At 43.9% G+C, this 22,135-nt stretch overlaps 1 protein-coding gene across 1 annotated transcript; it reads left to right on the top strand.

Moving 5' to 3' along the window:
• The first annotated feature begins 16,728 nt into the window (after positions 1-16,728).
• On the top strand, positions 16,729-19,889 carry LOC8024542 (glycine-rich protein). The gene is made up of 2 exons (XM_040210218.3): positions 16,729-16,740; positions 19,476-19,889. Exons 1-2 carry the CDS (start codon positions 16,729-16,731, stop codon positions 19,887-19,889), a joined length of 426 nt encoding a protein of 141 aa, XP_040066152.2.
• Positions 19,890-22,135: the final 2,246 nt, after the last annotated feature.

Consider the following 22,135-nt stretch of genomic DNA (forward strand, 5'->3'; position numbering starts at 1 on the left):
GATGCAATTCGCCTTGGTGACAGTCGTGTCAAAGGAACAGTAATATCAATACTGGGTGACAATGTGGGATCGCACTTGATTGGCGGCTTTCAAGAAAACTTTATCTCGCTAACTACTTCTGCCGCTGCTGCCTAATCACGCGTCTGAAATTTCAAGACAAACCTTACTTGACTGGGGAGGAAAAGAACTCCAGCTAACTATAACCAGGCTGTTTGTCAGGCTGAGAACAGTGGGTTGCCATTCAAAGGTGTAAAATGTGCTAGTGTTTTAACAAGCTAGAGCACTTCCATATTTGTAACCCAGGCCTCCCACCCTGCATTGGTCACAATCTTTTTGAGGGCGTAGATTCTTATGACATGTTGCTGTTTCTAATGTACTTTGCCGAAAACAAATGCTGGCTTACTTTTGAGTACTTCAACTACCGTATAATGAATTTCAAATACAAAGGAGCAGATGCGCACAGGAAGCCCTATGAAGTGAACGCACGCTGCAATTAGTTCGTTGGCGAAGCTGTAAGAACATGGGTGTTGTTTCGTTTACTGCCTGCCCAATGATTGGCCATAAGATTCAAAACTTCAACGATCCAGTGTTGAGATTTTATTTGAATTTGAGGAAAATAGTGGATCTTGTGTGTGCACCTGTAATCACAGAAGGGGAATCAGCGTACTTGAGTATTATTATTCAGTAGTACTTGGAGGACAGATGGGAACTCTTTCCTTCGGAGTCCTTGAAGCCGAAGCACCACTAAATGCTTCACAATGCGAGAATGAAGATTTAATTTGGGCTTTTGATAAACATGTGGACCCTTAGATTTGAGACTAAACACTCCTTTTCAAAACCTGTGTGCGATCCTCGAACTCTTGCTGAGAAACACCAAATGTTGCAAGCATTCTTGTATAGTGACACATTTTTGGGACCAGATATCCATTTTAAATATGCTATTCCATTTTGTGCTGGAGACTATAGTGTCAATGTTCAGCTTGCCTTGCTCAGTTAGACCTGGAGCCTGGTAGTTCTGTAGCAACTCGGTTAATTGTGTGGAAGGGCACGGACTACACTGTTGGTGAGTTTGTAGCAGTGAATTTATCCAAAGAGATATGCTTTGGAAAAATCTCCCTATTTGTCGTGAAAAACAGAGCTAGCGTTTTTGTTGCTGTCAAGGTGTTTGAAGCCAACTTATTTGCCGCATCTTCGTTACTATGCTCTGCGAGAGACAAACACTTGCAGTGCATTACCCATGAATGACCTTGCTGACTATTCTCCACTTTCTGCTTATGATATCCGCGCACAGATCATCGTGTTAAAGCACACGATTCACGGTCACCATGGAGGAAGTGCATCTGCAAGTGGCGAATGCTCTTGCGAACTTGAATGCTGAGTTCTGCAGAATGTCATGAGCAAGCTGTTGGTCCTCGGTGTAGAGTCGTGTGGTGACCTTTGCTGAGTGAATACTTGTGTGACGTGATGAAACCTATACAAGCACGGAAGGTCATCACCTACTTCAAAAATAAAAGTAAGTCACATTAATCTTGTGTATTCCTGCATCGAAAACGAGGTCAAATATCAGAATGAAAATTGTAGGCAAGTTTATTAGGCTCGCCTAAGGTATGCCTGCAGTTTAATCGTGTGATTAACATCTACAAATACTTAAAGTAGTAAACCGTCTCTTTATTCATCTGCTGATGAATAAAGGGGTTTTTGTTGGCTTCAAATACTGGCTTTTATACCTGTTGCAGAACATTGTGCACTGAGATAATAAAGTTAATGAGCTTCTGCGTTGGAGCAGGAGCTGTGGCGTTCTACTACTCATCCGGAGCTTGCGGGTTTCGTTTCCGACTACGAAGACCGTACATCTGATTCAGGCGAAATACGAGAATATTCGTGTCCGCAATATATCGCTGTATGTTGAAGAACCCTAGTTGGTCTGAAATAATTTGCAGCCCAGCGCTACAGTGTGCCTCATCGTCTGTACCGTTCCGGTGTGTGTTTGACTTTCTTTACAATATATCTTTCTAAACAGTGTGGCATTTAAAAACATTTCATATTTTTCTGAGTTTAAGTTTCTACTCCAATAAATTTGAATGAAATTATACTTTAGTTTTAATGTGTGTTTTATTCTTTTTACAGGCACTGTGGATCAAACTGAAACAGCCGAAAGTGAACCTGCAACATCGTCGGGAGCCCACGGCGGGTTGGATCAAACTAAACAAGGCTGTTCTTTCCTGAATCCCAACGGGGCAGAATCGTTCGAGATACCTTGGGACAGCATGCCAAAAACACTGCTGGAGGCTTTGCAGAAAAGTAAGCGTCCGACACCAAGGGAGCGTAGGAAGATTTTCGAGTAATCATAGGCAATGTCAAGAATGTCTGCCCAACACCTCTACGGAAACACCTGGCCGTTGTTTCCGGGAAGATCGTCGACCTGCACCCTTCTTCGTTCAAAGTTGTCTTTGATGGCTCTCTAATTGGAGCCGGCTATGACTCTTTGCTTAACCAACTCGTGTGTCGGTTTGAAAATGTAAGCAGGGAGGATGTGCACCAAGCAAAAGTTCCCGAGGTGCGGTGTGCTAAAAAGGGTCAAGTTTCATACCATACCCAGAACAAGAAACGTCGAGAAAGGACAACGCTGAAATGCAAGGGGAGCAGGAAGCACTCTAAACAATGTTTAAGGCTGATTCTTCGTACACGGAAGACGTACATGTGCTAATGACGTCAACCCACCGGCTTCAACAAATGGACATAAAGCTTGGTACTTCTATTATGGAGCTGAAGGAAGCATGGCCATTTTTGTTTACGCCCTGCGGCCTCAAGAGTCACTTTGAAGTTCTTCTTGGTGTAAAGGTTGCAGAAAAATAGGATCTTTCACCCAGAAACAAGAAAAGGGTGATCCTAGACTTCTTCGACAAGGAAAAACATGGCATACCAAACATCATGGGTGCGTGGAAAGAAGCGCCTTGTTCAACGCAGGACGAAGCTGAATTCCTTCGCATTGTGTTGCTCACCATGATATGGTTTGGAGAAGAACGAGATGGACTCATAGAGTAAGGAGGTATGTTTGCCCCCCAAAATTAATGTAAGTGCGCGGTGGCCAGCTCAATGAAAGTTCGGATTCCATGGGTGCAACATTTATATCGCATTCATTGTGTCTCTTTCCAGGCCCACTTGAGTTCAGAGGAGATAGAAAGGTGCCCGGACACCTTGCTTTCTCCCTGCATAATCGCAGTAGGTATGTGCATTCAAACTATTTGGCGTTTAGGAGAGTATAAATGGTATCAAAATAGCTTCCATTTATATTCGACAAGTGCTTCCTAAAGAAGTTAGTCGAGCGACCGAATTATCAACAGTGTTTTAATGATTTGCCTTAAGGAATTACGTGGTTCACTTTCAGTTATGGGCTGTTGTATTACACTCCTATGCAGTGCAAAAGCAGGCACTAGTGATAATTTTATTGTTATATAAGCTTTTTATTTACAGAACTGCGGACTATTGAAATTTGGTCTTTACAGTCGAGTTATTAAGCCCAGGGGACAATAGAATGCGAAATTCACATTAAGACCGTGTAATAAACTAAAATATGTAACCTTAGTTTCGTGCTTTAGGCCAAGTATAGCAGTCAGAGAATTGGTGCCAGGGATTGTTTTAGGCTAGCCCATTTTTGGAAATATCCAAAGCAAGCACCTATACTTCGTTCCAGCTTCCGTCCGAGCGCAGCCAAAGGCTAAGGGACGGTTGGCAACTTTGAGAAGAGCATTCCTACGCCCCACAAAGTAGTCAGCAAACTTTTAATAACTTTTTTGTCCGTAAACATTGCACAATATTCCAGATGTGTACTGCTGAGAATGACTTGAAACTAAATGAATTAAATATCTGAAGTTAATTTTTTTATTAATATGTGTAAACGCATGTGGTTAGGTGAAAACACGTACATCCGCTGGCAACACGGCTGCAGCGCTCGGTTTTTCTGTTGATTTCGTTCCCGTAATGGCCGAATCATGTGCTTCGCTGCTTTCCTCACTGTGTCACTTTAGAACGTCCTTTCGCAAAGGCACGTTTGGCCGTCAGCAGATTCGGCAGGGAGATCATAGAGTCGTTCGCCATGACCACTGCAAAAAAACAACGTGTCAAGCCCTTCCCTCCTGCTGACAAAAACTGAGGTTGAATTTCTAAAATCCGAGATAATCACACCACTCTGATTTACACTTCGCGTTTTTTATCTCCCGTTCTCTCCCCTTCTCCCCCCTTTCCCTCCTGGGTATAGTCGGATGCTCGCTGTTGAAAGTTTACTCGTCTGTTGCTAGTTGAAAGATATGGTTGTGTTGTCCCTGTTTTAATTGTTTTATTCTTTCTTCACCCATCACTACTTCTACTCGCTTTCACTTTTCTTGTGCGCATCATACCGATTGGCCATGTCCAATAGTCTTAACATGCATTGGACACTAGGGCATCCTCAGCGTTCGTCGAGAACTCGGCTCAGCTCGTATTAAAAAAAAAAAAAAAAAAAAAAAAAACGAGTATGACGTCAGCGTTCGGCGACGACCCGGATCCAATCCCGCGCTTCGTGTTCAAGCAATGGCGACCGCCAAGGTTGCTTGATGAATTCTTGAAAAGGATCTTTTGTTTTACGGGAATCGCTACGCCGTGTGTTTCTTGAGTCAGCAACTCTAAGTGGAGCGCGTACGTCCGCTTCTTGAGCAGGGTCTGCGGTGACGTCAAAATACCGAGCTCTAATTGGCTGATTGGAAGGATAGTGCTCAAGGCAGCTAGCCTTGAGGTCTACCCCCTATCCCTCTGTCAGGGCCAATCAGAGCGTGGCGTTCTGTGGTCGGTACAACCTAGGGTGGCCACCCCTCCCGCGACTCGCGGGATTGCCCCGCATTGAGGGTTCGTGTCCCGCCGTCCCGCGAGAAATTCCCGAATCTTCAAAATGTCCCGTCTCTCACGCTGTGATAAAATTCACTCTGCAACTCATCAGCTGCCGAACAACGGGGCACGGGGAAGCGCGGAGCTCACTGGTAATCGCGTGGATCGCAATGGTACGACATTTTGTATACAAGCATTGCGGGAAGCGACTGTCGTTCTTGCAGGAGAACCGACGCGCATGCGCCGTTGTGCCTCTAGCTTCCCTTGGTGGAAAATATTGTAAGAAAAAATTGTTCGTCAAAAGTTGAAATATAAATTATTGTAATTCTCTTTAAATCGCTTTGTCAAGGCGAAAGGGTTGCTGTGGAATTTGTTTTAGTGAAGACAGCCGTACAAGGCAAAAACGCCTGAAACCCACAATGGTCGAAAAAGAACATAATGTTAAAATTTTTTTGTAGGACCACGTTGATAAAAGTAGCGTTTACAGGAAACAATAACCCGAAAACAGATTTACTGTTTCTTATTTCCCTTTGATGCATTGCGTTCTGCTGCAGTCAATTTTTATGTTTTCAACTTCGACACATTTAATAACGTATATAGCATAAAAAATACATCACTGGGAGTGAACACTATTTGAACTTAATTGCTGCTGTACAATTTGCAGGTGTGTAAACAGTACAGGATAATAAATGTTTTAAAAAAACCTCGGTTCGTGGTGTGCTCGTTAATAAATTTCGCATCCCTAACCCTCCCCCCCCCCCCCCCCCAAACCCCCCTCCCGCGTGTCCCGGTGAGCTTTGGGTTCTTCAATTTCTGCAAAAGTTGAGCGTATGACGGCGCTCAACTAGAGACGAGAGGTGTCTGACAGAGCTTCAGTGCCCTGTCGAAGGAGCCGTATATTTTATGATTCGTTTTCTTTCTTTGAGGATTCGACTGCTGGGCGGAGCAGGAAAAAGGAATTTGAGTTTGATGCTAAAACTCGTAAAAAACAACAACAACATTTATATATGCGTGCCAATGATACGAAGGAGTCTATTCCAAGTGTCATTAAATATTAAAAAAAAAAGAAAAGGTGTACAAAGGCGTTATTCTTGGAGCTTGAGTAAAATAACTCGGACTTTTTTTTTATTTAGTGTGAAAACGTTTGTTACAAACTTACGATCTTACAATTAATGTTGGCTCACGAGGCTTGCTTGAACGTTTACAGTTTGGACAGATATTGCAAGGAGAATCCTTACTGTCCAACGTGTGCTAATCCCGTAAAACGTTACTCATTTACCACTCCTCAGCTCGACTCATGACCATCAACCGAATGCTGCAGCTACCATGCTGCATCAGACGACTAGAACCGGCTTGCCAGGAGCAGTAGCTAAGGATTTGTGAAAAAAAAAAGCTCCTCCAAAGGCTGTGCCAGCGCCGTGAGAGGAAATTCAAATGGTACTCAGCTCGTGGGCTATCTCTGGAGGTGCTTTCTTTCACGCAGTCTTAGCTCAGACGCAACTTCTAGCAATACATGAGCGTTTCAATCCTTAACGAAGGACGGCGAATGGCAATATCAAACTTACGTGCCCATAGCCTAGCCGCTCAGCGTCTCTTTTTGACATCAGCCTGTAGATTATAAAGGAGACCAGCAGAAAAAGATGGAGAGGAGAAGTTAGGTTACCTCATTACCTCATTACCAATGAGGTAATGAGCATGCAGAACGAAAATGGAAGAACATATCAGATATGGCGCCATGGGCGAAGTTATATGGCTTCTTCTAGTTGAGTGCACAGGCGACCAGAAGAGTACCAACGAATCTAGACATACAGAGTGCTAAAGAACGTCAAGGTAACGCGAAAAGAAAATTCGACTCAAGGGTACATGGACGCACCACAGACACTATCATCTTTTGTGTGTGTGCGTGTAAGTGTTTGGCGGTTTTAATTGAGTACTGGTTGCGGACGTCACCTATCGTCTGCTAACCCGATCTTCGAATGCTATCGAAGCCCGCCCAGTGCTTGAGTACCCCATCCGCAATTCGTTCTCATCTTGTACCCTTCGTCTGTCGTCTTATATAATCGCGTAATCTGCTTTTTTTTCGTCTCATGTTTAGTCGAAGTGAGCTGGGTGTAGTGGTTTCGAGTAGTAAACGGTAACGATAAGGATAACGGTTTCTGCGAAAGTCGGTTACCATTACATATGCATCGAGGATGCGCCGCGACGAATGCCGACATTGCGGCCCCAGCGGGGCCGTAAACTTCTTCAGCTTCTGCTCTCGTAAACCCCTTGACGCTATCGCGAAAGCCGGAATTCGCAGAAAGACCGAGAAACAAATCATCCGGTTGTCGCCGACGGCAGTAACGAAATTGACCTAGAAATACGCGGGCAACATGCTTCGCGTTCGAGGTGGAAAGAAAGAAGGTGGGTTGGATTGAGAAATAGGCTGGACTGGAGAGTCTCGTTTATCCTCCGTCTCTCCTTAAGTGTGACCGCAGCCGACGCCACGATTGGACAGAGCCAATCAGACACAGCCAACCAAGCAACACCAAAACTGCACCGTCAAGGTGCTCGTCGTCTTTTGACGCTTGTAATAACCGATAAAGCGATCGGGCACAAAAAAAAAAAAAAAAAGGAGCGCAAGATCACGCCACATTCAGCGTCCGTGATTGGCCGAGCCGGTGGTATACGGGAAGCGCACAAAAACGACGAGTGCTGCGACGATATACTTTTGGTGCTCCTCGATTGGCTACATTGGGTTGAAGCTTCGGGCGTGGTCAGAGCTTATTGTGAAAGGGAGTCCAGTGTATAGACCAACTGAACTCACTGACGTCACGCCAATGAGGTGGCGCTGCGGTCGGTACTGCGCAGACGCTTCACTCTTCCCGAATTTGGTTTCTGCGCACGCGCAGTACCCACCAAAGCGGGCTTGTTTTGTAAACACTGTCTTGGTATATATCTGTGTTTGCGAGGAATGCTCCAAGCGGTCGGACGATTTAAACGTTCTAAAAAAGAGGTGGTCGGTCGTTGCCGGTTCATTCTATGCCAAAGGAGACGGCAATTTTTGTCATATTTTGGATATGCTTGAAAACAATAATATGAGTAAAGACACGTCTGAAAGTAAGGGTAGCTAAGTGTGAGGGTTGAATTACGCTTGTTTTTGCTGACGTCATGCTCCAAAGTGCGGGGAGCCGCAGAAACCCTTCTGTACTTCGAAAACTTCCTAAAAAAAAGCTATTTTTACCACATAATTTTAAGTTTGCATGCAATTGAACACTAATATATTCTATCTTATAATGAAAGGAAAATGCCTTACGCCGCCAGTTTGGGTCCAGACAGGCACTCCAAACCTAAGCAAAATTTTCAGTTTTCTTTATTTTTCTTAGTCAAATTTGAAATTATAATCACCCGAAGAAAATTTTTTCACTTATCTTTTTGAACCTTATGCTCGATTACGTTGCATTGCAATTGTAAAAAAATATTCGAACAATTTCATTTAAATTGTGAATATGCCACTTTCTTCAAAAATGGCCATATAGAGGGTAAAAAAAAAGCCATGTGGGCAACGGTGCTCGCATTTTCTGAAACAGTCTAAAGTTCAACCGACCTCATCTGTTCAATATATAAAAAATTGGAAAAACACTTTCTATTATTTTGGAGAAATTATTGTTTAAATAAGAGGCAGAACGGCCTCGCCTCCAGGCGTCACCTCGTCGGCAACGCACGCGGTCGTCTGCTACGGTCGAGTGAAACACTGCAGCGGGTATTTAATTTCGTTAGTCATATCTGGATAGCTAATGTTGAGAATCGTGACATTATGGCATGTCTATTTATACTGACCAGAGACTACATATTTTTTTTGCACTAAACAATATCTTCGGGTTCACTTGCAAGTTGAACAGCGACAACTCGAAATATTGTTTGGGACACTTTTTTTCAAAGGCAAAATAAAGCACATTTGTAGCCCACCGATATTTCTTTTTCTTATGTACATAAATATAATATAGTCCAGAAATACTATATCACATTTAGAATATCAGTGTTTCGTTGGCTTACAGTTCACCTAATAGTCTTGAACACTGCACACGTCTGGAACATCACCGGTATGGTCCGTCTGTTGCAATGTCTTCAGCGTCGCATGGAGAACTTTTCCTGCACGTCTGATGTGGACGTTATTTTAACTACCAACTGCCAGTGTCTTGTAGGCGCCACATAATGGTATTGCCGTGTTTTTGGTATGGCTTTTGGTTGCTCATAGCAGTTGCTGAGTCTTTTTCTCTCAGCTGTGACGATGCTATCTGGAACCCATATGACGCTCACAGTTTTCATTGAAGCCTTCGCCCATTCATCAAGATCTTGTGCTGTTATGATCTGATTGTCAAATGGCCTTTCAATGCTAGCTTTGCTAGCCAACCTTTTTATAGTGCCGCCTAAGCTATCACAAGAGCTTTTTTCATGAGATGGGGCGAAAACGTGCCACGTCGCTTCCAACTCAAAATCTTCCTTGTGAAAGCAGAGGTTAAGGAAGTTTTTCCTGTTTTTATACTGAGAAGCAGCGCCATTCGTAAAATAATAAACTTTTGCGAGGTCTGCTTTTTGTTTTTTCAGTTCATGCAGTAAGTGGTGTTGAAATGCATGCACTGCCGCGTTCCCATGTTGAAGGGAGTCGGACACAACCACGAAGGAATGAGTAATGTTCGACTCAATTTCTTTTTTCATGCTTCGAGTGTAGACAACAACAGGATTAAGTGTTGCTCGCGTGCTGTTCCAATGGAAGGACGGCGCAGCGTCCTGAACGATGAAGTTGTAGTTCTCTGCAAAGTCCATGATGACAATTGCCTCGGTTGGTGCAGGTGTCGATTTCCGAATCCTAAACTAATTTGACTGAACTCTGCTCACATAGTGATGGCATTGCAAGTTTTCCAGCTTTTCGAGGAGTTCTCGCACTACAGGGTGAAACAAGGAGACGGCAGGCTCTTTAAATCGACCGCAAAATTCGGTTTCTTAACCTATCACGCTACGACTTTGTGCAGCGTTACCCACAGACGGTGCATTTTTTTTCGTAAAATTTGCAAAGAGCGAATTTACGTGAGAAAAAAGTAAAGGAAGAAAAAGGCTTAGCTCCTATGGAAACGCAGCGAAGCCACCGGTCTGCAAACAACACGGCGCCGTTTCGCACGGGAGACGAGAGATGGCGCAAGCGGTGGCGACGCCAACTGCCGCCAGCGAACGAGCAGACGACGACCGACGTATTTAGCAGACAAGGAACTGCAGTTCCTTGTTACCGCGCCTGTTTTTGTTTCTGCTACTGTCGCCGCCTGCGGAACGCGCCGCTTTTGAGTCGAAAAGATTGTCTGCTAAAGACGCTGGCTCTCGGCGCCGTATGCGCCGAGCGCCGTTGGCGGCGTTCGTTGCACCATCTCTTGTCTCCCGTGCGAAACGGCGCCGTGTTGTTTGCATACCGGTGGCGTCGCTGCGTTTCCATAGGAGCTAAGCCTTTTTCTTTCTTTACTTTTTCCTCCAGTAAATTCGCTCTTTGCAAATTTTACAAAAAAAAAAAAAAAGCACCATCTGTAGGCAACGCTGCGCAAAGTCGTAGCGTGATAGGTTAAGAAACCGAATTTTGCTGTCGATTTAAAGAGCCTACCGTCTCCTTGTTTCACCCTGTACTTCCGTGGTACTCAATACAACTGTCATGAGCAGGCACTTCCCCAAGTAAACACACCATTTGTACTTTATTTCTTTGTCTTTGGGAGTCTTGCTTTGGAGAAAGGTTTTAAGAGGTTCCGGTCCTGCGCATCTCGATCAGGTGTCCATCATGCAGCTTTCTTCTTCGATTGAACACACGGTTAAAGCCATGAGCTCGCCGCAGTTTTTTTTATTCCCAATGCATGCAGCATACGCTTGACGTTTTGATGGTACTCGCACACACAAACAGTGTGAGTGCCACTGAGCCTGCTACCACACACCAGGGGGGACGCAGAGATGCGAAGTTTGAAAAAGAGGCTGGCAAGTCTGGGTTTTCTTCTTTCCATTGAATGAAACTTCCATTAGGTTCAACAAAAGAAGCCGCTTTTGATTTCCTCTGAGGACGCCTTTCATCCCAGGAAGACAGTGCAATATCCTCTCACCTTGGTAAAAGGCCTCGATTGAGGTTTTCACCTCGGACGACACTGTGCAATTTTTAGTGGATAGGGTTTTTCGAGAATTCCTCTCGTGTCTCAGAGTCGTCTGGCAGATCGAACTATCTTCTTGCCGCAACCAAGATATCCACAAGTTTCGGATATTGTCCAAGATGGCGGGCATAGTGCTAAAATTAACAGCTTTTCTTCTCTGGACTTTGAGCTTTGAAATTTTTCTCGGGGGCTACGCACAAAGGACTTATAATCGCGCAGCAATGATTTGTCATCTCCAGAAATTTTAGTTAGTGATCCTATACTGATAGACACTGGCACTGACGTTCCCGCATTAATTAGTATCCCCATTTCTGCACCTGGATGGCTAAGGGCTTTCGCGGTCCTTTGCGGGGCCTGTCTCCTCTGCTGTGGGGCTGTAAGGTGTATCCGGAACATCCTCCCCGGGTGGCATTTGAGCTGCTTTGTCGCCGTCAAGCTTGGATGCGTCTTTGAGACTTGCACACTCCATATAACATTGGGAAAACAACCAGTCACCAGAAACTAAGCCGAGAGACATCAACCTTTGCGCCAAAGTGTTAAAAATAACAGAGGTTCCGCGGCACGGTCTTCTGTTTTTCGTGAAGGGGTCCACCCACAGCTTGGAAGTGGTGTGGGTCGTGTGCTTAGAAAGGTAAATGTAAAAATGGTGTGCGTATATGTCCATGACAGTAGACTTGAGTCTTTTTCCACGACGACAAATAACAGCCTGTTCGTTGTGTGGCAAGTCTAAAAACAGCTTGACCTATGTTGTTCGTACATAGTGCTGGAGATGGCAACTTCCTGGGCCGAACGAACAATCCGCTGCGGAATCAACGGCACTGCAAATAAAAAAAAAAAATGTTGGCATATGGGAACACTCTGTTCTAAAATGCGCCTCCTTTCTTAGGCACTATCAGCTATGACATTGTTTTTGGGCAACTCCGGTCCAACATGTTTACAGCGGTGCTGTTCCGAGGCATAAATTGGGTACAAATGTCACTCAGATAAGGCCTCAATATACCAGGAAGGGTAAGCAAATACCTATATATAGGGGTTTTAGATAGGAGCACAACACGGAATTTTTTTTTTTTATAGGGTAGACATATATTTTACAAGCGGTTAGCACGCAACATGCTTCTGTCGTGCCGTAACCGTCTAATGTTCGTTGGCCTGAAATATCCATTTTTAATGTTCTGCTTCTTCCAATGTTTTACTCTCTATTTTTCAGTTGCACTACCTATTTGCACCACAATACCTTTTCGTTGAAGAGGAAGCCAAATCATCGTTAGCGCTCGGCATCGTTAACGATCTCCCGCGTCTACTATTTCGTGTTTTTTTTTCACAAGCAAACGCAGTATGACCGAAAAGTGAAGACGCGCCGTCCGTTACTTAATTCGGACGAACCGTCTGCATTCACAAATTCGGTTAGCAGACGATGACTTTGTCTCCCGTCACCTGAGCACATTTAAAGTGAAATAAAAGCCTTTAAATTAGCGTGCCAAAATAATATATATATACGTGTTAGCTAAGATAATAGTCACATTCAACGTACAGGAAGAGTTTTGCGTGCGGATTTAAAGACATTGCAGGAGACGGATCATACCGGTGACGTTCCAGACGTGCGCAGTGCTTAGCCTATGACATGAACTGAAAGCTAATGAAACACTAATATTCTGAATGTGATATAGTATTTCTGGACTATGTATTACATTTATGTACATAAGAAGAAGAAATGCCGGTGAGCTGCACATGTGCTTTGTTTTGCCTTTGATGAAAAGTGTCCCAAGCAATATTTCGAGTTGTCGCTATTCAAATTGCAAGCGCACCCCGGCATAATGTTTAGTGAAAAAAAAAAAAGTGCACTCTCTTGTCACTATAAATAGACATGTCATAATGTCAAGAATGTCAGCTTTAGCGATCAAAACATAATTAACGAAATTAAGTACTACGTGCAGTGTTTCACTCGACCGTAGCAGACGACGGCGCGCGTTGCTGACGAGGCCGACGCCTGGAGGCGATGCCGCTCTCCCTCCTATTTAAGAAAATAATTTCTCCAAAATAATAAAGAGTACTTTTCCAATTTTTAGATATGTTGAGACGAAGGGGTCGTTTGAACTTTCGGGCATTTCAGAAAATGCGAGCACCGTTGCCCATGCGACTTTTTTTTACCCTCTATATGGCCGTTTTTGAAGAAAATGTCATATTAACATTTTATCTAAAAACATATCCGAATAAATTTTACAATTGTAATGCAACCTATTAGAAAAAATCGTAAGGGTGCAGGCGAGTTGGTGAATATTAACCATGTTGAAATAACCTGAGACTGGGGTAGAGAAGAAACATCAAAACGTAGAAGGGAAAGAAAATAGACAGGACGACGTCTCAATTAGATGTCGTCCTGTCTATTTTCTGTCCCTTCTACGTTTTGATGTTTCTTCTCTACCCCAGTCTCAGGTCAATTCAACATGGTTAACCTACTAGAGCATAGGGTTTAGAAAAACAAGTAAAAAAAAGTTTCTTAATGAAATTTTAATTTCAAGATGACTAAAAAAAATCAAAAATTCTTAAACATTTGTTTCGGTTTGGAGTGCCTCTCTGGACCCAAAATGGCGGTGTAAGGTGTTTTCCTTTCATCGTAAGATAGAATATATTAGTGCTCGATTGCATGCAAGCTTAAAATTATCTGCTAAAGATAAGCTTTTCCTCAGCAATTTTTCGAAATACAGAAGGTTTTCTCCGATTCCCCGCATTTCGGAGCATGACGTCAGCAAAAATAAACATAATTCAGGCCTCAAACTTAGCCATCCTTACTTTTAGACGTGTCTTTAGTCATATTATTTTTTTCAAGCATATCCAAGATATGACGAAAATTGCCGTCTCCTTTGGCATGGAGACGCTAAAGACTAATTGTCAGTGGATCTGTCGGTGTGGACCAAGCACCAACAGATTTTAGCGTAGAACTTTCACACGTGAAAGTGCAACACGAGAATTTGATAGGAGCGTTGGTGCTCACATGAAATTATAAATTGTTCAGCGCAACACTATAGATATCCAAATCCTAGAAAAAAGTTCCTCACATAAAATGATTCCAAAAGCTTCACAAAAGGTGTGCTGTGCCTTACATTTTTTTTGGTTCGCACATAAGCCCTTCCTAATGTTTGTCACCAAAGAATTAATAGGTTAAGTATATAATTATATGACTTATTTAATCTGTACCGGAGATATTTTGATTAGAACTGTGTAGGTGAATAGCCTGCACAAAAAATCACTGCACTTAAAAAAAAAGTCACACTAGAATTAGTTTTAGCTTTTAATGAGCATGCCCGATCTTCCTCCACTACAAAACGCACTTCCCGTGGCATTTCAGAAGGGGTGAGTGCGTGCGGAAAGCAGCTGATTGGCGCTCAAGATGTGCTAGCGCACGGGCGCCCACATATTAGACCTTATTGCCACAGAAAATAGAGACTAATTGAAATTTTATGTGTTGAGAGCTGGACAGGTAAATTTGGATAATTATTTTGTATTCTATTCAGCACGCTGAGTTTATTTTGCACCCTCCCAGGCATTGAAACAGTAGGTCTTTAGCTTATTAATTTTTATTATTGAGGTCTTCAGGTATTGTTATTTTACAAGAACAGCCTACGGATGAAAAAATCTTTGAGAGGAAATTATGTATCTCAGATTAATTTATTAACCGTGTACATAACTTCTTATAAAAATTGAGTTTTTATTCAATATGTTGCCTTGTTTATGGTTCTTCAATTGACTCTCTGAACCAGGAAAACTGTAAAGTATAAATTGCTCTATACTCTTTTTGAACACGTTGCCCTGCTTAGGTTAATGCAGTGATTAGTTTGCGCAAAGTTATATCTTTTTATTTTTAGGTAAACACCTGTCTTTTTGTTTTTTATTATTTTAAAGACACAAAAGGCTGCTGAACTCAAATGTTTAAAGGGGTCATGAAACGATTTTCGACTTCTTCCTCCTTGGTTTTAATCCTCAACTCAAGGGCGAATTGTGAAATCGCGTCGTCGTGACATGCTTGGGCACCGATGCGATGACTCCAAGCTTCCACCGTGCTTTTTATGCACACCATAGAACTTGGCATTCGCAAGTGACGGTAAGTTCCGTCAGGGCACTCCTTGGCCACGAACACAGACCCAAATATTCGTCAGCGGATTGATTGTTGACAAGCGCATACGTCCGAATGACGCAGTTCTCGTGTCCAATGCCTGAGCTGGGCTCGGCTGACGTCATTTTGGCACCGCTGACGTGCTTTGGGAACCGCGGATGTATTATAGTGAAAAGTTGGAGAGCTTTCGAAGGAGGTACGAAATAGTGCGCTATATTTTCAAATGTTAGTACCGAAATGCTGGCTTTTGACTTTCCACCCTTTTTCTTTTGGCCCACTAAACGATATGCGATTAGTAAAATTCTATTTTAAAATAATTTATTCCGGCCAAAAATTCGTTTCATGGCCCCTTTAAATAGGCTTCTGAATGATGTGTTTGAATAGGTTTCTTCACGACATTATGTTAAAAAATAATCTAGTATCTATAAAAATAAATTACTTTAGTCGGTTACGACTAACTTGAATAATTTGCTTTCAAAAGCGCGTATATTCAAATGAACTACTGAGCTTATTTGAATGTCATAATCTCATCCGCCAATTTCAGTTGCGAATTCCAGTGCTTTCCTCTTGTTATAACATATTACTTTGTGAAAACATAATCGTGGGCAAACTGCCTATTTCTTTTTCAGTCAACGTGGTACGTTCCTTTGTAGTCGAAAAAGGTACCTCACGGGTAGAATCATTTTACAATGTAATAACGTCGACTGGACCACGAGACACTGTTTTCTTTATGATAATCAAAAAATCAAATCACAATGATGACCCTCAACTAGCTTAAGAAACACTGGTTGTGTCGAGTCCTGAGAATTTAATCATCGCTCCGTAGCATAAGATTGAGGCATGAGACGATAAGAACACTGAAGAACAAATCACAAAGCAAGAAGCGTGGCCATAATGAACCGCACACCGCGTCTCTGAAGCTGTCTTTGACCGTTGTGATGCATCCGCTGTCGCCCAGCTAAACAATTCACTTTCAAACAGAGAAAGCCGAAACAACTAAAGACCGAGCATAAGCCAAATCAAAGCCGTGAATTGCAATTGAACAAGAGAGCACTGGCCCGAGGGCCCTGTCGAGAAAGACCACAAACCCCACAAGAGCCCTGCGGCCCAGCCCGCCTTCAGCCACCGCCGGTCCGCCAGCTGTCTCGATCGCGGCTTTCGACAAGGGTACGAAAAGGAGTCCGTGGGCGATCGGCGCGGAGAAAAAAAGCGAGCGTTTGTTTTTCTCGGCCATCGGCGACACAGCGCTTAATTACGCCCGAGGGTGGGAGCCGACTTTCGCAAGCAGATTGGAGACCGTTCGAAGAACGAGGCAGTCGGCAAGGGGGGGCCTTCGGGGGACAAAACTTCCGACCGCACCCTGGCTCCAGAAGTCGTCCTTGCTCTCCTAAACAGAGAGTGCCGGCGGACAGGTATGCATGCCTCGCTCATTCGCTCTGGGAGACCGGGGCGTTTGTTACCGGCTGGGTCTTGTTCTCCTGGAAGGAGGGGTGTCTTGCCGAACGAGGTGAGAGGCTGGCCCGGTATAAAAACGTGGGCCTTTCGGGGAACACAATTACTCGCTGGTCTGTTATCGTCGACGGAACGCAAGCCTTTGGAAAAATGAACGCTCTGGTGGGTATTTGGATGTGGATTACGGCGCGGGACGATTCGTCGTGGTAGGGAAGCGCAGCTATGGTTTGTATGGTGCGTGGGATGACCGGGGCACGGCTCTGATGGGAGCGTCTTCGAGGAGCAGACGGTCTTGGAGGAATTTCATGGAGATTTTCGGGAAGCTGCTTTGAAGAAGTACTGTGGATGTGTTCGTTTCCTAAATATCTGGAAGGACTTTCATGGACTTACTTTGGTTCTGGAGGATCTGAGGACTGTGGGAAAAAAGAAGGCGGGCTCAGACAGGTACCTTCGAAGTGTACAGGATAGGGATATCTGACAACACGTATTTGGGGGTATCGGGAAAAAATTGAGAAGTTCTAGGTTTTTTCTGAAAGAATATAGACGAAGTCTTCTGAAGTCGTACGCCCGCTTTTAGGGGGTTCGGCGGATATCAAGAAATCACTGCTATTACAAAAGCAACTACAACATAACTTGAATGGAATATCATGTCACAGGGAGGACGTTAGAAAGGAACCTGATGAGCTGATGACTGCTGGATGCTTGAGAATTAATTTGACTTTTCAAGGCGTTTTTTAGGGTACCTTACAAATAAATTCAAGTCAAACAGTTAACACGGACCTTTAAATTGAGTGAGTAAAATGTTTAAGATTTCCGTAAATTAGTTATCATTCCAGAATTTACGAGAGAGATCACGGGAAGGCATGGTTGATCCCAGACGGTAGTGCAAGATTCAAACATTTGTTTTCTTGCTCATATGTTCCCGGAGTTGGGAGTACTTAAATTCTCGCGTATATTTGTGAGGCATTCAGGGAAGCTATAAACCCTAAGTGAAGTGCCTTTGAAATCTCACCAGCACACTGACGAGGTACGCCAGTTTTATATCGGTCATCAGTCGTCAAGTGGTGCAATAGTTGTACGGGATGAGCTTGATGGCAGCCTTTTTTTTTTTTTTTTTGTGAGCAGGTATTGTTCTAATTTAGCTTGCAATTGCAGGGACGTTTGAAGGAAGCATAACTGGGGTTTCGTATAACAGACTCCTAGGGAAGTTAGGAAGAGAGAGGTGTGCTCGGGATGACCTTGAAATATGTTGTGAGGAGTACAAATGAATTCGATTTTCTAAAATTTATTAATTAATGCCTGATTTATAAACAAAAGTAATAATAACATTCTTAATGAAATTAAGGCATCTGCAGCATATTGCACGGGAAGGCAATAAGCTTAGGAACGATAAGGTTACTGAGGTTACATATTCCCCTTTATTGTCGACATATTTAGCACCTCTCCTAATTTAGTTGAGTCGCTCGATTTATTAAAATTTCCCCGTATGTACAGCTAGGTAAAATATGAAAAAAAAGAAATAATATACACTGCTAATTCTAGGATGGCATTACGTATTTTAGACATCCACTGAATAGTACTAATGTTTAGACCCTTACACATATCAGCGGCGCCAGTGTACGCGTCATGTTTAAACATGCCACGTGCGTCCACAGGCGTCTGTTGCAACTGAACCGAACTGATCAACGTGCGCTTTTTTAGCTCTGAAAGTTGCTTGGGTAGCTGCATGCTCGATTTTGCATCATAAATGGGTTGCAAAAACTTCTCACGTACACTATGACTAATAGCCAAGCGAAACATTGACCTTGACCGATATTTCAACTCTAATGGTTTATTGTCTTTCGTCTCAATACACAATTATCAGAGGGAGGGTATATTCTAAGGAGTCAATATTTACATAACTAATGATCTCTATCTTTTTTTTTTTTAGTTTCTCTTAGCGAAAAATTTTCTTTTCACGCTGTTAAGCTGACAGAGCAAATGCGTTGACCGGTGATGTCTTATCTTGAAAGTTGGCACTATGAGCCATAGGTTGCCCTTAGTTGATATGACAACAATATTGACGACGCATAGTTAGGCAATCTTAAAGGGTTTAGATTCCAGATTATTTACAGAGATAACCTGAGCTGGCCTTCAATGACCGCTATATTCTGGGTAACAGCAAAAAAGGCAGTTTTCCCACAAAAAAGCAGCAGATAGTATACTAATGATTGCTTATCGTATTTAGAATTTAAGATAAAGTTTTGCGATATCTCCATCAAGTCAAAGAGGGATAATAAATATATTTTTTGATCACTATAGGGATATCTCTACTAAAAAAAGCACACTGTTCTTCCAACTGGGAGCCGTTTTTGATAGAGTACGTTTTCATGACAGTTTTAAATGCGGTAAGTGCCGCTAAACGCAGATTTCTACGCTGTGGTTCGCATCTGTGTTGAGTCAAATGAAGCCGCAGGTTCCACCCTTGGTGGTGCCCTTCCTCAATTCCTTTAAAAAAACATATAAAACAATAAGATCTGAGAATCGAAAATTTTGAAATCTAATCTGCCTACTGGCTTCGTTTGTTCTTCTAGAAACATCCCACATAGTCTGCGAACGATGCATTACCGCCCAAACATATAACCATCTTTATTTTGTTAGCAATTTTCTGCCTGTATTAATATTATACTCCAAGCTTTACCCAAATTATTTATTGCGGTAGCTCCCTCGCATTTTATTGCGTGCACGTTAAACGTTAATCAGTGCCTTCTTCTATCTGAACTTACACACATACCAGTTAAGTTGCATTCTTATCGTCTTCCTATAGATTGTCTGTTGCCTTCAATCACCTCTTGAGACTCAAACTAAAGTGACATATGAATGTTTACCCCTAAGTGTTTCCCTTGATGCCTCTGCAGGTAGCAGCCGTCTTTCTCGGCCTGGTGGCCGCCGTCTCCGCCGCCGGCTTCACCGCCCCGTCCGCCTACAGCGCTAGCGTGTACGGCCCGTCCATCGGCTCCTACGGCCACGGCCACCGCGGCTACCTTCCCCAGGCCTACAACCTCCAGGTGCGCTTCGGAGGCGGCGTCCAGGGACACGGAGGACACGGAGTTGCCGTCGTCGGTCACGGAGGCTACGGAGGCTACGGAGGATACGGAGGATACGGCCACGGAGGCTACGGCGGATTCGGACATGGTGGATACGGTCTTGCCCTCGGCGGACATGGCGGTTACGGCTACGGCGGATACGGCCACGGAGGATACGGTCTGGCTCTCGGCGGTTACGGCCTCGGACACGGCTACGGCTTCGGGCATGGCAAGCTTTACGGCTAAATGGTAGGTTGAATTCGTAGTGTTGGTCGACGTTTAGTGCTTGACTATAGTCAATGGCAGCGTAAGAATTCGTAAAAGCTCCGTCTCTAAGTGTGTTGCTTTTTAGCAAAGGTTTGACCGCACGTGCAACAAAATGTCATATCAGAGATAGGAAGCTCTCCGTCACTGACTATAGGTTAATACAATTAGTGGCAGGGACTGTGCGATGAGTGGCTACGCATTTATTTTATGGTGTGTGTGTACGTGAGTGTGCTTTCTTGGTGAGGACTAGTGGTGTGAGCTAGGCCGTGCGCAGACTTTTATGTGCGATGCATTTGCGATCGTTTATTGGTTGTGGAATTCGCTATTTTATATTGCGCTTGGACATAAGTGCGAACAAAGAAGCTACAAGACAGAGCGCAACGCCTTCAGCAAGTTTCCGTGGACATCCCTGAACATCGGAGTCTGGTCCTTGTAGCATCGCCTTCGCTCGAACTTACTGCGAAATAGGGTGCCTCCGTGTACGCTTTGCTTGGGTAGATGACATCTGGTCATTTTGTTTCAAACGCTTATTTTTATTTTTTTCTTGTTCTGAAGGGCGTGAAAGAGCGCGTCCCTGCACGTGTTCGTGGCGCTGACTGTGCTACGGCGACATTTTGTTTCCTGCGTTTTTTTTGTATTTTTCCTGTGAGCGCGTGCTGTCGGCATCGGGTACTACAAACGATGGCATCACCCTAAACAGAAGGACATTGAGGCACCCTACTGCGAAACAGAGTCTAGACGCTTGCACGCTAGAAGCTGCTTATTAAGATGTGCGGTGAGGAAAACGAGAGCAATCAATAAAATTGGCATCTTATTCAACAAGTCTGATCGTCGATTTAAGACACGCTTACATTTGCTGTCTCGTTTTCTACGGGTTTATTTTTACGAGGCTTTTTGAGTGCGCGCGATCTTTGTTGAGTTGGTCCCGAAGCACAATCGGGTCGAGCCAATAAGTAAACATTCCTTAACCACGACGACACAAACAAATGTTGTTCATAGTGGGACCTAAAATAAAATAAGTCCCCTCAGGATTTGGAGCCGGTGGTTTTGACGGTGAGGTACACATAGCCACTGACAACTCAAGAAATGCAGGATGTGGGTTGTTCCGAGCCTCTTATTTCCGTTCCGCAGCCAATGAGAGTGCCTACATTAGCCGATAAGAACACCGGAAAACAAATTACAAAGCATAAAGCGTGAACATTAGGGGCCATACCCAGCATGCCTTGCATGTGACGTCATATGGAACCGTAGCAGCCCGTGTTTCATGCAGCAAATATTTGGCACCCTCGAATCGGTTCTCCCCGGCAAGGCCTGCCGAGAAGAACAAATTCGATGGTGCGAAATGTACGCTGCAGAAGGTACGGGCAGAGGTGCATGGTACGGAGCGATGGTGGCCGATGTGCGAGCCATGTGTAGATCATACACCTAATCTCCCTAGAAACATGCTTCCGACCGCGCATGGGCATCATCGTAATCATTGGTGTCACACACTTTATCGACGTGAATAAACGAGTGGATGAAGGAATAGACGCCAGTTGCTATACCCTTTGACTAAAGCGGCAGTGTGCGCCGCGTAGTCTGATGAAGCATCAGTGAAACATAACGGTGATGGTGATGCTGCTAGTACGGAGTTGCGAAAAGGTCTTTCCGAGAACGCGCGCCAAGTAGAGCGACCCTTAAACATAGGAAAAGAAAAGTCCGTTCGCCGGACATGGGCGGGACCAGAGAAGGGGGCCGCATTGTTCGACAAACAACGACCTTCTTGAGAAAGCCCGGGAAGGATTACGGTTGCTTTGTAGTTCCTTTCTGGTACGCACGCTCAGGCGGCTGCGTTACGATATCTCCATATTCCATCTCGTTTCCTGACATCATTACGTGAACGTATATTGCACATTCGTGCCTGTTTTTCTTCTTTTGCAAAAGGGTTTTCAAGTCTTGTTTTTTCCCCCTCTCTGGCACAGTTGCAACCAGAAGACACGCCTTCAATGTAAATTAAATCAGTGCCAGAAAAACTAACGAAGAAAGAAAAAAAAAGAACAAGGTATCGACGATGACGGTGACCACGAGACTGACCTGAGAACGAAAGGCACTTTGACCAAGAAAGAGCCACTGTGAGAAAGTACAAACTGGAAGAGACCGTCGCGAGTTGAAATAAAGCGTTATTTATGCGCCGTTGACTCGAATATTTATTCGCGAATTACCTCCGGGAGCACACAAACTCAACT

The sequence above is a fragment of the Ixodes scapularis genome, unplaced genomic scaffold (assembly GCF_016920785.2).
Source record: "Ixodes scapularis isolate PalLabHiFi unplaced genomic scaffold, ASM1692078v2 PGA_scaffold6__148_contigs__length_123643588, whole genome shotgun sequence".
NCBI lineage: Eukaryota > Metazoa > Arthropoda > Arachnida > Ixodida > Ixodidae > Ixodes > Ixodes scapularis.